The 17,086-nt window shown below is 57.8% G+C and overlaps 1 protein-coding gene across 4 annotated transcripts; it reads right to left on the reverse strand.

The window, feature by feature from the left end:
* Positions 1 to 1,270: 1,270 nt before the first annotated feature.
* MTG1 (mitochondrial ribosome associated GTPase 1) lies at positions 1,271 to 16,707 on the reverse strand (the record flags this gene model as incomplete). Of its 4 annotated transcripts, none has more annotated exons than XM_079900058.1 (11): positions 1,271 to 1,804; positions 2,059 to 2,155; positions 5,892 to 5,973; positions 6,276 to 6,372; positions 6,757 to 6,818; positions 8,069 to 8,159; positions 8,378 to 8,434; positions 8,937 to 9,017; positions 10,949 to 11,051; positions 13,476 to 13,542; positions 16,464 to 16,707. In XM_079900058.1, the coding sequence occupies 11 exons, from the start codon at positions 16,705 to 16,707 to the stop codon at positions 1,718 to 1,720; spliced, it is 1,068 nt and encodes a 355-aa protein (XP_079756184.1). In that variant the 3' UTR covers positions 1,271 to 1,717. The 4 variants fall into 4 exon arrangements, with proteins under 4 accessions (XP_079756184.1, XP_079756185.1, XP_079756183.1 ...); XM_079900059.1 differs by having other exon boundaries at positions 1,274 to 1,804; positions 2,065 to 2,155; XM_079900057.1 differs by having other exon boundaries at positions 1,292 to 1,804; positions 2,043 to 2,155.
* Between the last annotated feature and the right edge of the window lie 379 nt (positions 16,708 to 17,086).

Genomic DNA, 17,086 nt, shown 5'->3' on the forward strand with positions numbered 1-17,086 from the left:
CACATGTCCTGTGGCTTGAATAGCCTCTTGTCCCTCGGAAGGACGGCCCCGGGCTCTGGCTTCCGGCTCAGGCTCTCCTGTGCTCAGCAGGAGCCTCCCCGGCAGGGCTGCCTCCAGGATCTGCCCTCGCCTGCCCCTGGGCTGCAGGGCCCTTGGGCTCAGCTGATGGACGCCAGTGCCAAGACCAGCATCTCCCAGGAGCCGTGCCACCTCTGCTCTCCCACAGCTGGCACTCGGCTCTGGTTACACTGAAGGTCTCCAGATTATCCGCGGGACCTGGGCCAAGCACTTTCCTCCGAAGACCCAGGCGCTCCGCTGCAGGACGCAGCTCCCTGCAGCCTCCTGTGTCCACACTGCCAGCATTCTTGGGTGCGGCGCCCAGATGCGCTCTGTCCTCCCGAACCAAGCTCGACGCTCCCAAAGACCAACAGGTCGTGGCCAAGCCCTGGCCGGGGCCTCAGAGGCAGCGTGGCCGTTTTAAAATCTTGAACGGGGGGACCCATCGGGGCGGCCCCTCGGTTGACTCAGTTCTCCCTGATGGGCCGGCCAGGCTGTGCTCAGCCTGAGACCCACCCGGACCTGGACTGTGGCTGGCCCAGACCTTCACGTGCCTCTGCAGCGTGAGCCGCCAGCACGCTCGTCAAGCTTTTCCACACACCAGCCCGACTCCAGCGGCATCTGGCGTCTGGCACAGCTGCGAGTCTCTGAATGCTTCCCACCCCTACGGGTCAGGGTCCCGGCAGGAGGCCGGTGGGTGTCTCAGGAGACTTGGCAGGTGCGCTGGGGGTGGGGCAGCCACGCGGGGCGGCAGGACCTAGAGGGGCGCCTACAGGAAGGGCCGGGGCTGCTGACCAGGTGCAGCCTACCCAATCCCCGCCCCTTCCCCCCTCCGGCCTCTCCAGAATGCAAGCTGGTGGTCATGTTCCTGCACCCCTTCAGGTGCGACCACAGCAATGCTGAGCACCGCCTCCGGGAAAAAGTCCTGCTGTCTCATTAGCTGGAAGGTGCTGGGAGGCGGTGGGGAGGCCTAGGGTCTCCGCTGACCACACCGGCCTGTGTGCAGCTGGGCTGTGAGCAGAGCGGCCCCGGCCACCGAGGGGACAGGTGGTCCTTGGGTTCTGCCACGGCTACTTGGGACCTCTTGTCCGTGTGTGTCTGCACGTTTTAGTAGTGAAATAAACACTCTGTTGCCAATGAGACTGTTTCTTATTGCGGGACCCAGGACTCCGTGTCGGGATTCTTACACAAGAGCCTTGGGTACTAAGTGGTTCACGTTCCGTTTTTCCTTGGTGAGGGGCCCAAGGGGCTGCACAGGTGCACAACAAAAGGGCCAACCACAGAGACAGGCCTTTTAATTTTAAAATTACAGATTACACTTTCAACTCCTTCTGAGAAAACACCAGCTTCTCCTCAAGAGAATATTTAGGAGATACTGAACATGAGTGAGTTTCCTCCCCCCGCCAGGAACCCAGGGACGTCCACTGCCCTGATGTCCACACCCAGGCTCAGTCCCCTGTAAGCAGGGGCTGGGCTGGGCAGCAGGAGGGCATGGCCTCCTTCCTAGAGCAGAGACCGGGGAGTATACAGTGACCAGCAAGGAGCCTGTGGACAGGGGACTCCCGGGTGCCCACCCCTGGCCGTGGAGCCGCGAGGCCCTCCTGCTGGACTAGTCAGGGCTCCGCCGCAGGGGGGCCCTGCAGGAGGTCCCGGTCCAGCATCACGGGGCCCAGCACCCCGCTGCGGAAGGCCCGCAGGAAGTCTCGGGCGGCCGCAGGGTAGTTGGGCTGGACAACGTTGACGTCACCTGGGGAAAGCAGGAGGGCCCAGTAAGGACGGAGCCCCACTCGGGAGCTCTAGCCCACCCACCTCAGGCCCGTTCAGGTGGGCGCCTGCGCTGCTCATTTGGGAAGCTGGAGCCTCCAGAAGCCACAGGAAGAGGGTGGGGCCGCCCCACGCACCCTGCCCCAGCCCCAGCCCAGACCGAGAGCCCCTCCCCCAGAAGCTCCGCCCCCCGAGCCCAGCCTGGGGCCACCGGGTCTCACCAGTGCCCGTCAGCACCTTCACCTTCTGGGTCTTCCTCAGCTTCACGGCCACACGCCTTAGCACACTGGCGATGTCATCGCAGGCCTCACCCAGGCCGTAGTGCTGCACGTACCTGCACACAGGCGATGGTCAGCAGCTCCACCAATGACCCCTCGTGGGTGCGGGTGACCGCCACGTGGACCTGGGGGCCTCATCGTCACCTGCCTTCCGCGTGGCCACGACCAGCTGCCCGAGACCCCCTCCCCCACCGGGGTCCTGGGGCGGCGGTCAGAAAGGCTGCTGCTCCCAGCGGTGTCATCCCCTGGCCCTGAGCTGGCCTCCCACGATGGCAGCCCGGCCACTGGCACACACTCAGTTTGCTGCCGAGGCTGCCTTGGTGCCTCTAGGTGGCTGGCCGGAGATGGACGGTGGTATTCCCCACTGACTGGTGCTCTGGGCCTGGGGGGAAGAGCCAGCACGGGACGGGTGCGGCACATCAGAGGCTGAGAGGCCAAAGGAGACCAGCGTCTTCCACGGACACGTGCCTCCCTGAGCCCCGGGGCCAGGACCCCTGGACCAGCACCTGCGCTGGCCCCTCCCCCTCACCGCCCGCCGGGCAGGCAGGGCTGCAATGTGAACTGCAGCTGCAGAGTGGGGGAGGCCGGACGGGCCTCAGGCCTCGCGCCTGGACCCCACGTGAGCATCGGAGCCGGTCTCGGAACGACAACCCCGAGGAATGCGCGTCCAAAATCAAACTTCCCAGAGCAGCAGCTGTGCAGGCCCCTCTGTCCCCAAGAGATCGAAGGCAAGGAAGACTCCCACCCACACACGCCCAAGACCTGCCACCCGCAGGGAGTCGGCTGTCACGCTTCCCAGAAACACCGAGGACAGCGGAGGTCCAAACTGAATGCCTCGAACATCAAGCAAAACATGACATTTCAAATTCTACTTCCAGGACTTCCCTGGCGGTCCAGTGGTTAAGACTCCGTGCTTCCAGTGCAGGGGGCACGGGTTCAATCCCTGACTGGGGAACCAAGATCCCACACGCTTAGCCACATGCAGCCAAAAAAAACCAAAACCAAAAAAAACCCACATATGTCAAATCCCACTTCCATGCAAATGGGCTAACAGGGACTGGGTCTACTCGCCACCTGGAATAACAAAAAAGGAAGAAACAACCAAAACTTCACACAACAATGGTTTTCAAGGCCCAGACATCAGGCCACAAAGAGTGTAGCCATGGGAAGGAGGAGTGCAGGGAGGGGCCCCGGGGAGCCCGGAGCGGAGAGACGGCGCTGGGGACCAGGGCAGCTGCCGGCTGCAGGCGAGTCAGACAGGGCAGAGCTGCCCAGGGAGAGGGCTCGGGAAACTGGCAGACAGCCACCCTCAGATGGTCAGCAGAGCAAGTTTCCCAAGGCCAGAGGCCAGGAAGAGCCACCCAAGAGGCAGGAGGGGAGCAGCCGGGACAGACGGAACCCAAGATCCACAGGCTGGGGAGGGGGCGGGATGCCCTGGGAATTGTTCCAGGCCCACCTGACAAACTGTAAAAGGAAGGTCCAAAAGGACCAAAGTGTTTCCAAATAACGGTCCCAGAACAGGAATATAAAGACACCTGTCACCAGAAAGGTCCGATTCACGTGCCCGCCCCCCGTCAAAAGCTGTCAGGCACACACAGCAGGAAAACAGAGCCATTACGAGGAGAAAACCAGTCACCTGAAACCGCCCCAGATGTTAGAATTCCCAGGCGTTGAATCAGTTATTAGAACTGCGTTCCCGTGGTTACAAAGTTAAGAAAACACGCAGAAGATAGTAAAACAAAATGATCCAAACCCAGTATCTAGAGGAGAGCACTGTGAAAACACACACTCGGGATTAAAGCAGGTCAGATCTGCAGAAGGGAGGGTGAGGGGACTGGAGAGCCAGCACTGCTGAGCCGGCGGCACCCGCGGCCAGTGCCTGGGTGGTGGAGTCCTGGGAGAGAGGAAGAATGGCCAGAGATCATCCGAATGTGATACAAACTACACAACAGATGCGAGAGCCCGAGGAACTAAAAGCACAAGAAACACGCAGAAAACCACACGAAGGCCCAGCGCCATAAATTGCTCAAAAACTTGATAAAGAGAAATCTTAACAGCAGCCAGAGGGCCATGAATACAGAGAACAAGGACAGACAGACAGACTTCTCATCAGAAACAACAGCCGCTCTGCGGGACTGAGGAAATCGTCCATCTAGAATCTACACGCAGGGCAAACGCCCTTCAAAAACTAAGGTGAAATGAGCACATCTTCGGACAAACAGCAACCTGCGTCACTGTGAGCGTCACAGGAAACCCTCGGAAAGGAAGATGGCCCCAGAGGGAGGGCGGGTCCACACACAGACAAGGAGCCGTGACTGGCGAGGCTCAGAGGAAACTGCCGAGATCGAGCCTCCACTTACATCCGTGCATAAACAAAGCTCGGCAGCACGTCTGCTACATAAAAGCAAAAGGTGTGACGAGACCGGCCCAGAGGTGAGGGTGAGGAGAGCGGAAAGGCCCTCACACCACACCCGGCATTAACACCCCCGAAAAGTGTTCTACAAACCCTAAAGCTACCTCCTCCAAAGCTACAGGTAACAAGCTGACAAAGGGGAATCATAAAACAGGCCAGAGAGAGAGAGGAAAAAAGAACAAAGAATAGCTGGGACAGATGGCAAGATGACAGATGGAAACCTAACGTCAGTGACCACATCAGATGTAAATGGGCTACCCAAATAAAAGCAGAAACGGTCAGACTGCGTACAAAGCAAGGCCCAACTACAAGCAGCCGACAAACACATTTTACAAGTAAAGACGCACAAGCTCAAAGCAACGCGACAGGAAAGATGAGCACGCAGAGACTCTCCTGAAGGATAAGGGGGGTCACGTCCTCAAACCACCAGAAGAACCCAATGACCTCCTGACGCTTTCCACCCCCGACAACGGAGCCTGGAAACTCACGAAGCAGCTGCTGCCAGGACAGCGGGGAAGAGAGCAGCCCAGGCGGTGGTGGGAGAGCCCGTCTCCCCACGGGCAGCACAAACAGGAAGAGAGTCAGGAACACGGAAACAAGGAAGGAACAGGGACCGAACAGCAATCAACCAACAGCAACCAGGAAGAAAGAGAACAGAGAAAGTCAATGAAACCAAAAGCTGGTTCTCTGGGGACAGTCAATAACCTGTGCCTGATGTCCTCAAGGTGATAAAGCAGCGGTCCCCAACCTTTTTGGCACCAGGGACCGGTTTCGTGGAAGACAGTTTTTCCACGGACGGGGTTGGGGGGAGATGGGGTGGCTCAGGCGGTAACGCGAGCGACACGGAGCGACGGGGAGCGGCAGAGGAAGCTTCACTCGCTCACGCGCCGCTCATCGCCCGCTGTGCGGCCCGGTTCCTAACAGGCCACAGACCGGTACCGGGTCCCCTGCGGGTTGGGGACCCCTGTGATAAAGGACAGCTCTGGGGCCCCACGGGACACCGGCGCTCACACCGTCCTCAGCAGCGAGAACGAACCAACCAGATGTCTGCACAATGAAACCTCCCAGTGGTGACCAGTGTTAGAACACGGATGAATCCCGAGACGACGGGGCTGAGCAGGGAGTCCGCACCATGTGGCTCCACTCGTGAGATTCTAGGTGATGGGAAGCAGATGGGGCAGGAAGGGGCGGGAAGGAGGGGCTACAAAGCAGCATAAGAACTGGGGGGGTTTTCTGGACCGTGGAACGCTTTCACACGTCTATTAAACTGTACACTTCAAAGGACTGCACGCTATCTGTCTACAGTACTTTAACGGTTCTGTTTTTTCAGTCACGTTTGTCTGGGATGGGAGAGGAAGGGCCCGCCTTCCCACACTCACCCCAAGAGCTGGCGCCTGTTGAGGGTGTAGAGAAGGTAGTCAGCCAGGGTCTCCTCGCCCACCAGGTGGTCCAGCACGGTTCCTGGGAACAGGCAGCAAGGGTGAGCGCACACACGTGCCGCTGAGGAGGCCAAGCCGTGGCCTGACCTGCCCCCACCAGCCCCGCCCCACCTGTTAAACGGGAGGAGGGCGCCCCTCCAGGGCAGGCCAGGAGGACTGGTGGGGTCAGAGGGTGCAGAGTGTGTCACCTGTGAGCCAGGACCACACACGCTGCCCGAGACGTCCTGCACCACAGCTCTGGACATCTCTATGGCAGCCAGGCCAAGGCTGGCACGAGGCGCCCAGCCTGGGGGCCTGGGGGCCTACTGTGGGGGGCTGGCTCACCACACAAGGCCAGCTTCAGGCCTGTCTCCACGCTTTGGATCCGGGGAGCCAGCACCCCAGGGGTGTCCAGCAGGAACATCAGCGGCCGCTCACACACCTGTGGGCACAGAGGGCAGTCGGCCAGCCGCTCGAGCAGCCTCAAGCAGCCCCTCCCGCCAGGCCCTCTGCTGGGCCCCCCAGGCTTGAGGAGGCCCCAGAGCCTGCCCGCCAGTGTCGTCACTGCCACCAGCTCTCAGCTACCCCACAGGATGCCACTCCCGCGTGATGCGGAGAACGAATAAGAGCAGGAACCCAGCAGCTGCCCTCCTCCCAGGAGGACGGGCTCTGCCCTGACCCTGTGTGCCCTCGGGCAGCTTCCCTCACCTGTGAGACGCGGTGGCACCTGTGCCCTCCCCCAGGCTTGCTGTGAGGACTGGGGCGGCGCTTGGCGGACAGAGCAGAGGGAAGGGGCGGTGGAGGCCCGGCAGCCGAGGGCCCCTACCTGAATCCTGGACATCACAGCTCTGGTGATCCCAGGCTCGCCGCCCACCCTGGTGGCTTTTCCTGCAGGATAAAAGAGGGTGTCAGTGTCTGTTAAACACACAGGCAGGTAAGCTACAGAATGAGCAACGACACACGTGGAGACCTGGAGGGCCCCTAACACCAGGAGAGAACTGTCTCCCGGCCCTGAGAGTGGCCCAGCACCTGCTAAGCAACGGCCGTGACGTCTGGACCAGAGCTGCCCGCCGCCATCACCTTCCTCCCTGCAAGACCGGGTCCCAAGCATCTGCCCCCACACCACCCAGAAGAGCCTGTCGGTGGGGCCACTCCTGACCAAGAGGCCGCCTGTGCTCTGAACACTGGCTGCCCTGGGGCCCAGCTCAGGGTGTGGCCCAAGCAGACTCTGCACCCTCTGCTGAATCAACACAAGAACAAAGGGACACATGCATCCGTCGGCACAGATGGATAAACGAAATGTGGTCCGTCCACACCACAGAGTATTATTCAGCCCGAAAAAGGAAGGGAATTATGAATTATGAATCACGCTACAACACGGGTGGACCCTGCAGAGCTAGGCTCCGTGAAATAAGCCTGACACAGGCCAAATCCTGTGATTCCAGTTATGTGACACCGGAGCTGTCAAGTCCACACGACAGAAAGTAGACCAGAGGCTCCCAGGAGTTCAGGAGGGCAGCTACCATTTATGTCTAGAGTTTCCGCTTGAGATGGAAAAATCTGGAAATAGGTGGTGTGATGTTTGCACAGCACTTAACGTACTTAATGCCAATGATGTTTTTTAAAGCCACAACTAAAGAAAAATAAACAAAACAACAGCTGACTGTAACAGCTCCCCAGTTGGCAGCGAAACAGCCCGAGATGACGGTCTGGCACTGTTCGGGCTTTGGGGTGGCGCCCGAAGGACACGCTCGTGCAGACTTGGTCTCAAAAGTTGAGAGGCGTGGGACAAGGACACAGGCCTGGGGCTCCCCCTCCCCAGGTCCCGGCCTGACGTCGCACCCCACGTTTCCTACACACCTTGAGCACAGCGGGTCAGAGACAGATAAATGAAAGGACGAGACTACCACCGTTTAGGAAAGTCATCGCACATACTAAACACTGTAATTAAGCATTTAGTTTTGAAGAGAGAACGCGAACGAAGCATAAAATGTATAAGGGAATGACTGTGTCTCACCAGCTGACTGCGTGCCAGGCTGTCACCTCCTCCTGGTGGGAAAAGACCCCCTGACGAGCTGGGGTCTCGGGCTCTGAAGTTTGTCCCAGCACAAGAACCAGAGCCTGCCCCGGGGAACTACCTTTCCTGAGGTGCTGCCTCCGCAGGGAGTTGATGAGCGATGACTTGCCCACGTTGGGGACCCCAATCACCATGATGCAGTACTCCAGGTTCTGCAGGCGCGAGAGCAGGGATCAGCGGCCCAGCCAGACCCCCCAGACCCACACACGCCCAGGCCAGCTTAACAGGAAGGACAGTCGCTGCACCGGCCCGGCTCACCCACCTACGGAGACCCGGAGGACAGGGGGCTCCCCAGGCTGTGCTCGGCAGCTGGGTCTGGGGCTCCCCAGCGGGAGGGACGTCCCACAGCTGGCACTGGCCCACCACCAACCTCTCCTCGGTGGTAGCGGTAGCTGCTCCCAACCAACTCCGTGACCGTCGGGATTATCTGCAAGAAACAGACCACAGGCCCTTTCCTGGGGGAACTGGCCACCCTTAGCTTCTGGAGGTGGACACTCCAGCGCCCAGCACCGGACAGCTCAGGTCCAAACACGTCAAGGTTCAGGCTGCGCTACGGCAGGCGGAGGTGGGGGTCGCCTGTGCCCACCTCGTCCCTCCACCAGGAACCAGCAGGACAGACGCCAGCACCCGCTAACAAGATGCACGCCAGCGGTGACATTCTCAAATACAACTGGGAACACAGGCACTAGACCCTCCACAGGCCCTTCCACCTTATGACCCGGAACGCGTCTCGCAGGCTGACTCTGCTCCCTCCCCACCGTCAGCCGTCAGGCCCGTGCTGCCCTTGGCACCGGGAGATGAGCGCGCCCAGACCCAAGCAATTACGGGTCGTCTCCGACACTGTGCTTCTTGCAGAAGCACAGCCTAATGCGTGGCGTCTCTTTAACGTATTTAAGCAGAGCGTTAGAGCATAAAACAGAAAAACCCACCTGCTTGACATTCTCATCCTTCACACAGTTGGTAAAAATGACATTTTTTAGGCCTTCTCCTTCTAAGTGTTGTATAATTTTCTGAAAGAGACAAGACGAAATTTCCATTTTAAACACTAAATGAAGACATGGGCAGTGTCACACGCTAACGCCCAAGATCTGCTCGCCAGCCCAGAGCCGCAGCGGCCAGGGACTCAGGGAGGAGGCTGGGCCCACCGGGCAGCGCAAGGGGCAACGCAGCACCAGGGCCAGGCTGCCTGAGGAGACGTCCAAGGAGGGCAGCCTGGCCCCGGGGTGGCCCTGGGCGGCTGGCTCCATGTGAGGACACAGAGAGAGGAGGCCACACCAGGTCATTCCAAGTCACTCCCAGCACTGGAACTGCTCAGCGCTGGTCTCTGTCTGGTCGCACCATCCCTCCCACTCCTCCTAACGAGCTTCCACACAACGAGCTCCACTGAAACTAAGCTTTGAGCCCCATCCGATTACAAAGTACAAGGAATACTTTAAAAGCCCCTAAGTAAACTAAGGTTAATATGAACTTACTGGCCGTAACGTGAAGCAACATCAGCGCATGACTGATATTTTTACAACCAGTATTGCACTCTTTGATCAGCTACTGAGTTACTTAAAGGAACAAAGAAATCGTTCATTAATTCATTTAGTTTTACTCATTTATGTTATTTGTTATGAGGACGCAGATTAAGGTCAGGCATCACAGACACACGTGAAGCTGCGCTTCAAGTGTACAGATTTGCACGGGACGCTGCCACCCACTCCACAGAGGCAGACACGGAGCCACCCTGGGGGCTTCTCCTCTCCTCTCCTCCCCAAGCCCTTGGCCGCAGCACCTGAGAGGAGGGGCAAACACCCCAGCCGCCTCCCACAGGTGAGACCCCCCCACCCCCGTGTCCCCTTGTCAGGCCACCCAGTGTGCCCGTCACTCCACAAAAATCAGCATTTTGGAGCAGGAACAACTGATGGCTGACACAACCCAAGTCTCAGCGAAGCAAAGCAGCTGAGAACTTGTGATCACCAGTAACGACAACTGCCCCTGCAGTGAAACCCGCGGGGTTCTGTTCTCAGAGCGGAGCGCGCTCGGCAGGAGGGATTTCAGTGAGCAGACGCGCAGCCTGCACGGCAGGGGCAGGGTCCTGATGGGCGACGTCTTCCGCTCGGGTTCTCAATGAACAAAGCACCCTGTGGCTTCAGCACTTGCATCTCCCTGGAAACCGGGTGCTACAGGCCTGTGGCAGGGGTTTAAATAACTCAATGTACCACAGCCAACTAAGAAACCAGGAACGTGTTCTTGCTGCTGTGAAAGGAAGAGCTCCACAGAAGAAAAACACTGGCTTGATTTCAAGATTCTGACACCTCCTCTTTACAAAGGATCTGATAACAGCAAGAAAAGCAGAGCAGAACACTTCACAAGTAACATTTCCTGAATCGTCACGTTTCTCTTACTCAGGGACAAGGCGAAACATACCTCCGGCCTGGTCACTGTATCCCCGTCCCGCAGGGCTCAGGGAACCCCTAGCTGCTTTGGGCCACCCGCCTTCCAGCTTCCAGATCACTCGGTGGGCAGCAGGTAGCCCACAGGTCAGCCAGGGGTCTGGGAAGCCGTGGGGCTGGCCAGCGAGGACACCAGGGGCAAATGCAGCCACCAGGAGGCCTCCAGGCCAGCGCTGTCCGGGGGACGACCACTCACCTCATGAGGCAACAGAAACGTTAGCGAATGAAAGTGAAATAAAACGTGGACGTCGGCCTCACAGCAGCAACTACGACCCACGTGCTCACAGCCTCGCGGGTCCAGTGGCCGCCACGTGGGGCGCTCGGCTCCGGCCGCACCTCCCGGCCACCTGCTACAGGAGGCGCACGCTTCGATCACTTGGATCATGAGTTAAACAAAGGGTAGTTTGCTAAAGCCGGCGGGCCCGGGCGGCCTGACACCACGTCCGCCCAGTGATCCGGTCCGACTCAGGGGCGCTCACGCGGAAGGCCCTGCGGGGCATTACCTGCTGCTCCTTCAGATCCGCCAGGTCCATCTTGTTGAGGACGAGCAAGTGAGGCTTAAGCCCAAGGGTCTCCTGAAACAGAGGGTTTCGGCCTGAAAGTGGGATGTGGCCAAATTAAGGCAAAATTCCTTCAAAGCTTTACCAGTCAATTAACGTACTTTGCCTCGTCTTGTTACGCAGACTGGACCACCTTCGAAAGGAAACCTTCAGAAGGGACAGGGCAGAGGAAGCCCAGTCTGGGAGCAAGCGAGCTCGGGCCAGCCCAGCCTCCCACCAAGACCAACCCCCCAGCGTGCCTGCCCCGCCAGTGCCAGGAGCCACTGCAGGCCCCTCGCCCCTTCCTGTGGACAAGAGGCAGAGCACAGACAGGGCGGTGGCCCTCAAGTGGCTTCTCAAACAGGAACGACGGTGGCAAAAGCAAAAAACAAAGCCCACTGGAAGGTTTTACGACTAGACCATTGTTCAGTTGCCAGAACGATCTGATGGCTCAAAAAAAGTCCCTCCCACAGAGTCCTAACTAGCATATGTCAGACCACCGCCGCCACCCACCGCCACCACCCTGTGGAGTTCCCACGAAGACCTCCAGTGAACCTGCCTCCTTACTGCCATGGGCAGGCCCTTTTTCCCTCAGCCAGGGGCCCTTGGCGCTCACTGCCAAGTGCCACCTCCCGTGACACGGACCCAGGCAGGAGGGAGGTCTGTCTGTGTCTTCATCTCGTGAGCACTCGGCCCCTACCTGGTGCTTGTCTACTACGAGGCCAAGGCCTCAACGTGCCCTGGGTCTAGGCACCCAGTCAAGTGCTGTGCCCTCACCCACACAACAAAGGGACTTTCCGTAAACAGCCCTCTTCCCTCAGAGGCTAGCCAAGCCTGTGCTAATTCATGACGCTGAGAGCCTCCAGACTCCCTCACGGCGCCGACCTGGAGGAGAAATCGAACATCTAGGGACTAAAGGAGCAGAGGCGGCCTCTCATCACAGCACACGGAGCGGTAAGGGCAGGTTTCGTTGTTTTTCAATAATCAGACATATAACTGCCAGTAAGCCCTTCGGACTGGCATGAGGTATTGTACGAACTGATACATTTAGCCTACAGTAGAGAAATTCCCACAGGCCTTTGAAAGAGAAAACAGTCCCTCGCCCTCCACCCTAGAGATGGCAATGACTCTCAAGCCAACACCTTCGCCGTACAAGGAAAATCTAAACACAGCTCAGGTAAGTACAACAAAAGCAGGCTCTGAAAAGTATACTGAGCGAGATGGCTACATCTTGCCAATCCACGCCTCAAGTACAGCGGGCAAAGTCTGGTTGGCAGGAACGTTTTAATGGAGGTTTCATATCCCACCTGGACTGGGTTGGAAGGCCTGGGCGTGCCAGGCAGAGGTCTGAGAGAAACGATGCCACCTGCGTATCAAAGGGGAGCTTTCTGGGCCCCACAGAGATTCTGGTTCACTGGCCTGTAAAGGGGCCCAGATATCGGTATTTTCAAAAGCCTCCTGGGGGAATTCTCGTGCGTAACGAGGACTGAGAACCACTGCTTCAAATGCCAATAATTATGACAGGTGACGCCGCTGACCACTGTGGTGCTGACTGGACCAGAGCAGGGACCAGAGGAGGTAGACAGAAACAAGGTAACAAGCCAGGAATGCCTTCTGCTTGACTCAGGAGGGTCTCCCCTGCACTACAGTTCTGCACCCAATGCCAATGGGGTTGGGGGACGTCCCTCACCACCAAGCAATCCTCCACCACCACCAGCTGGGTGTCCTAGTATTCAACTCAGTTCTGCCACTATCTACCTGGAGATGACATCAGACCCCACAGGTTAAGGGCTCAGGACTGCTACCACCCCCCACTTCAGACACCAACTGCAAGTCGAGGTTGTCACCTGGTGACAACCAACATGCTGTCTGACCAACGGGCTATGGAAGGAGGGTTCCCACGACCCCCTCCTTGGGTCCTAGCAATATCAGTCTGCCAGACTGGCTCAAGGAATTAAGAGAAACATTTTACTTACTAGATCAGGCTTATTATAAGAAGACCTAACTCTGGAATAGCCAGATGGAAAACACGTATAGGGCGAGGGACGGGGAAGGGACCCGGAGCTTCCATTCCCTCTATATGCCACTATGCCTGCATCTCGACACCTCACCAACCCAGAAGCTGTCCCCAGCCCACCCCTCAACCTTTTGGGTTTTTACAGCGGCTTCATTACACAGGCAGGACAGAATGAATCACTGGGCTTGGGTGACTGAACTCAATCTCCAGCCCCTCTCCTTTCCGTAAGGTCAGAGGGTAGGACTGAAAGTTCTAAGGCTCCCATATCAAGGTTGGTTCCCCCAGCAACCAGCTCCCCACCTTAGGTGACTTAGGGTCTTTTCCAAAATCACCTCATTAACATAACAAAAGACACCTTAAGGAGCTCCTCACTTAGGAAATTCCAAGACTTTCAGGAGCTCTGTGCCAGAACCAGGACACAGACCAAATATGTGTTGCTTGTTATAAGTCACAATGTCACAAGCACCAAAGGATATCCGGGCATCATGGACCTCGATGATACAGTCCACCAGCTTTAGGCTGCTCTGCATCTTCTTCAGCCCTGGAAAACAGAAGAAGGACGCTTAAGGGAAGAAAGGGGTCCATGGCCTTTTAAGAGAGGTAGAAGATTTCAGTTGAACTGTCAAGAATGACACACCATCATAAACAACCTAAAATGAATACATCTGAGTGCAGTGCTCTATTAAACAATAACTGTGTCTCCTTCAAATTCAACCCTGGTGGCTGAGGAGAGAAAGTTCAGGTCCCTGCCTGAGGGACACCTGCACATCACAGGGTGAGGTCAGAGCCCATCCGTCCACACCACTTCCACAAGTGGGCGACTCTAGGTGGAATATTTAACCTCTATGGGTCTTCATCTATAAAGCAGAGAAACACTGACGAATTGACTCATGGGGCCCTCAATACTGTGTGGAGATGACGATGGTGTAGGTACCAACCTGAGCCACTCACCCTGGACGACGCACACACAAGGCACTGAACTCACCCCGCACTAGGAACACAACAATGCTCCTCTTCTGCGGCTCAGCAGTGACACCGCCCCTCAGCCTCCCCTCCCACAGCCAAGCCCTGTCATTTATGCACATCCTCAGACATCTCACCTCACCCCACATGCCGCCCCCCGCGGGCGCCCCGTCCCTCCCGAGCACCGACGCGCGGAGCACCCGTCACCGAGCCTGGCAGAGCAGGCGCCAAAGGGGGCGGGAGCAGGGGGAGCGTGGCAATCCGTCACACGGGGAAGGGCTGGACCCGTCCTACATGTCTTCTTGGGGCCAAACTTTGACAAATGAACGGTAAGAAACTCCCAGAGAGGTTTGGGCAGAAGACAACAAACTCGATCTACGTCTCAAAGGTTTTGAGGTGACTGAATAGCTGAATACAACTTGTAAAGTGCTTTCCTACCCCTACTTCATCTAGTCTCCAAAGTAACGTCAGGACTTTATCTTTTCCAAAGCAGATGTGTAAACTGAGGCTTCAGGAGCCGAGTGGCAGAAGGGCCTTACGACCCCCGCCCTCCCCGCTCGCGGGCGACCCGCGAAGAGCCGGGTAAACAGCGTGGGCCCCGCCGCGTCTCGCCGGACCTCACCCTTGGCCATGTGGCCCGGGAACCAGCGCGCCACGTCGCGACCGTCTAGGGGGAAGCTCTCCCGCCAGGCGGCCCGGGCGGCGCCGCACAGCGCGCGCGTGGTGAGCCTCATGGCGCCGCGTCCCGAGCTCCGCGCAGCGCCGCGGACCGCTCCATCAACGGACTTCTCCGCCGGGCCCGCGACCCACACAAGGGTTCCGACGCTCCAAGCTTCCGCAGCGCGGCCCGCGCGTGCGCGAACGACTCTGCCTCTAGCGGCGGACCCCGAGAGGGGGCGGGGGCCCGTGGGCGGGGCTATGAGCCAGGGGCGTGGCTCCGAGCTAGGGGCGGACCCACGCAGTCCCGGGGGTTATCGGGGTCCAGGGTTCAGTAATTCATTAAATTAAAAAATCCTGGTTCTTCCTAAGCGTATCCTGAGCATAAGTAACAAAATTTAGCAGTCCGCTGTCAGTTTGGTCCCTTTTTACAAACTTGGTCAAAATTTTTCAGATATTTAACATTTAACTTACAAGTGTAACATCCTTTTCTAAGTACTCTGGATTTTAATGTAACAAACAAACCTTTGCAAAAACTGACTGCAGTTCTGCTAAATTAAACCTATTAGTACAAACAGCCTCAAAATTCCCTTCACTGTCCCAACACTCTGTATAAATGTAGTCAGATTCTAACTTTTTTTTTTTTTTTTGGCCGCGCAGCATGGCTTGCAGGATCTGAGTTGTGCAACCAGGGGTTGAACCTGGGTCATGGCAGTGGGAGCCCAGAGTCCTAACCACTAGGCCACCAGATTTTAACTTTATACCTCAAGTCTGAGTAACTACTGACTGCACTTCGAGTTACAAGAGTATGATAATAATGTAATTTTTTATTTTATTTTATTTTATTTTTGTCTGCGTGGGGTCTTCGTTGCTGCACGTGGGCTTTCTCTAGTTGCGGCGAGCGGGGGCTACGCTTCATTGCGGTGCACGGGCCTCTCACTGCAGTGGCTTCTCTTGTTGTGGAGCACGGGCTCTAGGCATGTGGGCTTCAGTAGTTGTGGCAAATGGGCTCAGTAGTTGTGGCCAACGGGCTCTAGAGCGCAGGCTCAATAGTTGTGGCACACAGACTTAGTTGCTCTGTGGCATGTGGGATCTTCCCGGACCAGGGCTCGAACGCGTGTCCCCAGCATTGGCAGGCGGATTCTTAATCACTGCGCCACCAGGGAAGCCCTAATGGAATTTTTTAAACAAGCTCCTAAAACTCCAAAGATGCTCAGATTCTCAGCACAAAGATATCACTACTGTCATCTTGATGGCCTTAAACCTCCTAATACTCAGAGCTAATGGTTCCTGGGGCTGAGACAAGCCCTCCAGGTGCCTGACTGAGACCATCTGGGCCTCCTGCCAGGCCTCCCAGCACCCCTCCTGAGCCAGCCCAGACAGCCTGAGTCCTGCACCCAGACTCATGAAACGTGAGACGTCAACAACACAGAACTCTGTGCCTGATGCACGCTGTGTTCTTCCATGGCCCTAGGACCAAAGAACGAAAATAAAAACCCTCCTGAAGCCCAGATTTCTCTCAGCTGTCTGACAGGCAGGTGCCCCAAGTGAGACAACTCCAGGGACACAAAGCAGTGGACACACAGACAGACCTCTGGGGGCAGAGGGAAGGTCCCTGGGAGGGTGATTTGACCCAAGATGAGAAGTCAATAAGAAGGTGCCAGGATGAAGGATGGAGGGCGTGTCTGGCACCACGGCCCAGAGCCTGGCCACTTGGGGCTGAAGAGAAGCCCAGAGGCAGTTCTCCAGGCATGCATATACTCCTCCAGGGAGCCAGGGCCCCAACCCAAAGCAGGACACACCCTGCAGCCCAAGGTCTGAGGAGGGTCAGGAGCCACTGACCTCGAGGTAGGTGCCAGGCCGGTGGGCGCCAGGCCGGTGGGCCCCGTGCCTGCCACACGGAGTCCCAGCCTCTGCAGCTCCTGCACCTCCCTGCACAGGCTAGCTTCCAGCTGCACCGCCTCCCCGGGATGGTCCTGGAAAGATGCCCAAGCTCTGCCGTGGCAGCCATGAGACTGGCCATTGCCACCCTCACCTGAGGCTTCTGTCCTTTCCTCAGCTGTGAGATGGGGGCCGTGCAGCCCATTCCCTGGGGCTCTGAGGATGCAGCGAGGGAAGATGAGAGAAGCTGAGCACAGCACCCAGGCCCCCGATACACTCCCCACCATCTACCCAATCACTGCCCAGGAGACCCTGACACGCTCACCCCAGCACCGCCCAGGGCACCCTCACACGCTCACCCCAGCGCCGCCCAGCGCACCCTCACACGCTCACAGCAATGCCGCCCCGGGCACCCACTCCTCTGCACCCTTCAGGCCTCACTGTTCACCTCCTCCAGAAAGCCCTGGGCCCTCGGGTCAGAAAAGGGTGCCCCCTCCCCCGCACACTCCTGTCTCACACTCACTGGCCCTCGCCCAGACCGTAGGGCAGCCAGTGCCTGAACAACGGGGAGGTCCACTGGCTCT

The sequence above is a fragment of the Stenella coeruleoalba genome, assembly GCF_951394435.1.
Source record: "Stenella coeruleoalba genome assembly, chromosome: 16".
NCBI lineage: Eukaryota > Metazoa > Chordata > Mammalia > Artiodactyla > Delphinidae > Stenella > Stenella coeruleoalba.